Consider the following 3,117-nt stretch of genomic DNA (forward strand, 5'->3'; position numbering starts at 1 on the left):
AGTTTGCATTCCCACCAACAGTGTAAGAGGGTTCCCTTTTCTCCACACCCTCTCCAGCATTTATTGCTTGTAGACTTTTGGATAGCAGCCATTCTAACTGGCATGTAATGGTACCTCATTGAGGTTTTGATTTGCATTTCTCTGATAATGAGTGATGTTGAGCATCTTTTCATGTGTCTGTTAGCCATCTGTATGTCTTCTTTGGAGAAATGTCTGTTTAGTTCTTTGGCCCATTTTTTGATTGGGTCATTTATTTTTCTGGAATTGAGCTGCAGGAGTTGCTTGTGTATTTTTGAGATTAATCCTTTGTTTCTTCATTTGCTATTATTTTCTCCCAATCTGAAGGCTGTCTTTTCACCTTGCTTATAGTTTCCTTTGTTGTGCAAAAGCTTTTAGTGCAGCCACTATGGAGAACAGTGTAGAGATTACTTAAAAAACTGGAAATAGAACTGCCATATGACCCAGCAATCTGACTCCTGGGCATACACACCAAGGAAACCAGATTGGAAAGAGACACATGTACCCCAATGTTCATCGCAGCACTGTTTATAATAGCCAGGACATGGAAGCAACCTAGATGCCCATCAGCAGACGAATGGATAGGAAAGCTGTGGTACACATAAACAATGGAATATTACTCAGCCATTAAAAAGAATATATTTGAATCAGTTCTAATGAGATGGATGAAACTGGAGCCCATTATACAGAGTGAAGTAAGCTAGAAAGATAAATACCAATATAGTATACTAATGCATATATATGGAATTTAGAAAGATGGTAACGATAACCCTATATGCAAGACAGAAAAAGAGACACAGATGTATAGAACAGACTTTTGGACTCTATGGGAGAAGGCGAGGGTGGGATGATCTGAGAGAACAGCATCGAAACATGTATATTATCAAGTGTGAAACAGATCGCCAGTCCAGGTTGGATGCATGAGACAAGTGCTTGGGGCTGGTGCACTGGGATGACCCGGAGGGATGGGATGGGGAGGGAGGTGGGAGAGGGGTTCAGGATAGGGAACACATGTAAATCCATGGCTGATTCATGTCAATGTATGGCAAAAACCACTACAATATTGTAAAGTAATTAGCCTCCAACTAATAAAAATAAATGGAAAAAAAAAAAAATGAAGCAGGGCAAAGGCTAACAGAGTTTTGTCTAGAGAATACCCTAGTCATAGCAAATACCATTTTCCAATGACACAAGAGACAACTCTACACATGGCCATCACCAAATGGTCAGTACTGAAATCAGACTGATTATATTCTTTGAAACCACAGATGGAGGAACTCTATATACAGTCAGAATAAAAACAAGACCTGCAGCTGACTGTGGCTCAGATCATGAACTCCTTATTGCAAAATTCAGGCTTAAATTGAAGTAAGTAGGGAAAACCACTAGGTCATTCAGTTATGACCCAAATCAGATCCTTTATTATTATACAGTGGAGGTGAAAAATAGATTCAAGGAATTAGATCTGGTAGACAGAGTGCCTGAAGAACTATGGCCAGAGGTTCATAACATTGTACAGGAGTCAGTGACCAGAACCCTTCCAAAGAAAAAGAAATGTAAGAAGACAAAGTGTTGTCTGAGGATGCTTTACATATAGCTGAGGAAAGGAGAAGTGAAGAGAAAGGGAAGATAAATCCAATTTATCTCAAGATCCTTAACTAATTAGATCTGCAAAGACTGTTTCCATACAGTCATATTCTGAGGTTTTAAGTGGATATGAATTTTAAGGGAGATACTATTCAACCACGACAAATAGGAACTTACTTTTTTCCAATGTATTTTTTCATTGGTTACTGAGGAAATAGAGGAAAGATATTAATTTATTGCATGTCGATCATATGTGTAGGATCCCTTGCTGAAAATCCGTGAAAATATTTTGCCAGTTTCTTCTTGGAGTCACTCTAATTTTCTGAGTGACCAATATTATTGACTGCAGAAAGTTCAATTTTAAATCTTTCCTTCAAAGTTTCCCGCCAAGCTGGCTGACCGAGCGGGCTCGGGGTCCAGCGCTAGGTCGAAAGTGTTTCCTGCAGGTGTCAGGGTTCGTCGGCTAAACTGCACCGTCGCTGTGTCCCAGAACACAGGCGTCGGCAAGAGCGGGAGCCTGCCCTGGCCTCCACTCGGAAATGAATTCAGGTATTTCCAAAGAATGACTACAGTGTCTTCAGTAGAAGGTAAACAGAATTTGGTGATTATGGGTAGGAAGACCTGGTTCTCCATTCCAGAGAAGAATCGACCTTTAAAGGACAGAATTAATATAGTTCTCAGTAGAGAACTCAAGGACCCTCCAAAGGGAGCTCATTTTCTTGCCAAAAGTCTGGATGATGCCTTAGAACTTATTGAAGATCCAGAATTAACAAATAAAGTAGACATGGTTTGGATAGTGGGAGGCAGTTCTGTTTATAAGGAAGCCATGAACAAGCCAGGCCATCTTAGACTATTTGTTACAAGGATCATGCAAGAATTTGAAAGTGATACGTTTTTCCCAGAAATTGATTTTGAAAAATATAAACTTCTTCCAGAATACCCAGGTGTTCCCTTGGATGTCCAGGAGGAAAAAGGCATTAAGTACAAATTTGAAGTATATGAAAAGAACAATTAATGTGGAAATGTTTTCCGATCTATTTCAAGCCTTTCTCCCCCCAAAAAAACTATATATTTTTTGTTGTAGAGACTTTGTTCACTTTAGATCTATTACTTCTAATCAATGTACTTTTATTCCCTATTAATCTTTTTTATTAATTATTATTGGAGTATACTTGCTTTACAATCTTGTTAGTTTCTGCTGTAGAGCAAAGTGAATAAGCTAAACATATACATATATCCCCTCTTTTTTGGATTTCCGTCCTCCGATCACCACAGAGCATTGAGTAGAGTTCCCTGTGCTATATAATAGGTTCTCATGAGTTCCCTGTTTTTTACGTAGTTGTATATTCCCCATTAATCTTAACTAGACTATATCAGATACCATTTGTGAAACATTTCTTGCTGTAACTGTCTGAATCCCCATTAAGGGGCAGGAGTGGGTTACCAGCACCACCTAGGGTAGAATATGTCTTTCAAGACAGCCCGAAGTGGAGAGTCCCCTGGTGGCAAGAG

General features: G+C 39.2%; 1 protein-coding gene across 1 annotated transcript; it reads left to right on the forward strand.

Annotated features, from left to right (window-relative positions):
• The first annotated feature begins 2,049 nt into the window (after positions 1–2,049).
• On the forward strand, positions 2,050–2,713 carry LOC122438110 (dihydrofolate reductase-like). The gene has a single exon (XM_043462648.1). It carries the CDS (start codon positions 2,168–2,170, stop codon positions 2,618–2,620), a length of 453 nt encoding a protein of 150 aa, XP_043318583.1. The 5' UTR covers positions 2,050–2,167; the 3' UTR covers positions 2,621–2,713.
• Positions 2,714–3,117: the final 404 nt, after the last annotated feature.

The sequence above is a fragment of the Cervus canadensis genome, chromosome 3 (assembly GCF_019320065.1).
Source record: "Cervus canadensis isolate Bull #8, Minnesota chromosome 3, ASM1932006v1, whole genome shotgun sequence".
Classification (NCBI taxonomy): Eukaryota; Metazoa; Chordata; class Mammalia; order Artiodactyla; family Cervidae; genus Cervus; species Cervus canadensis.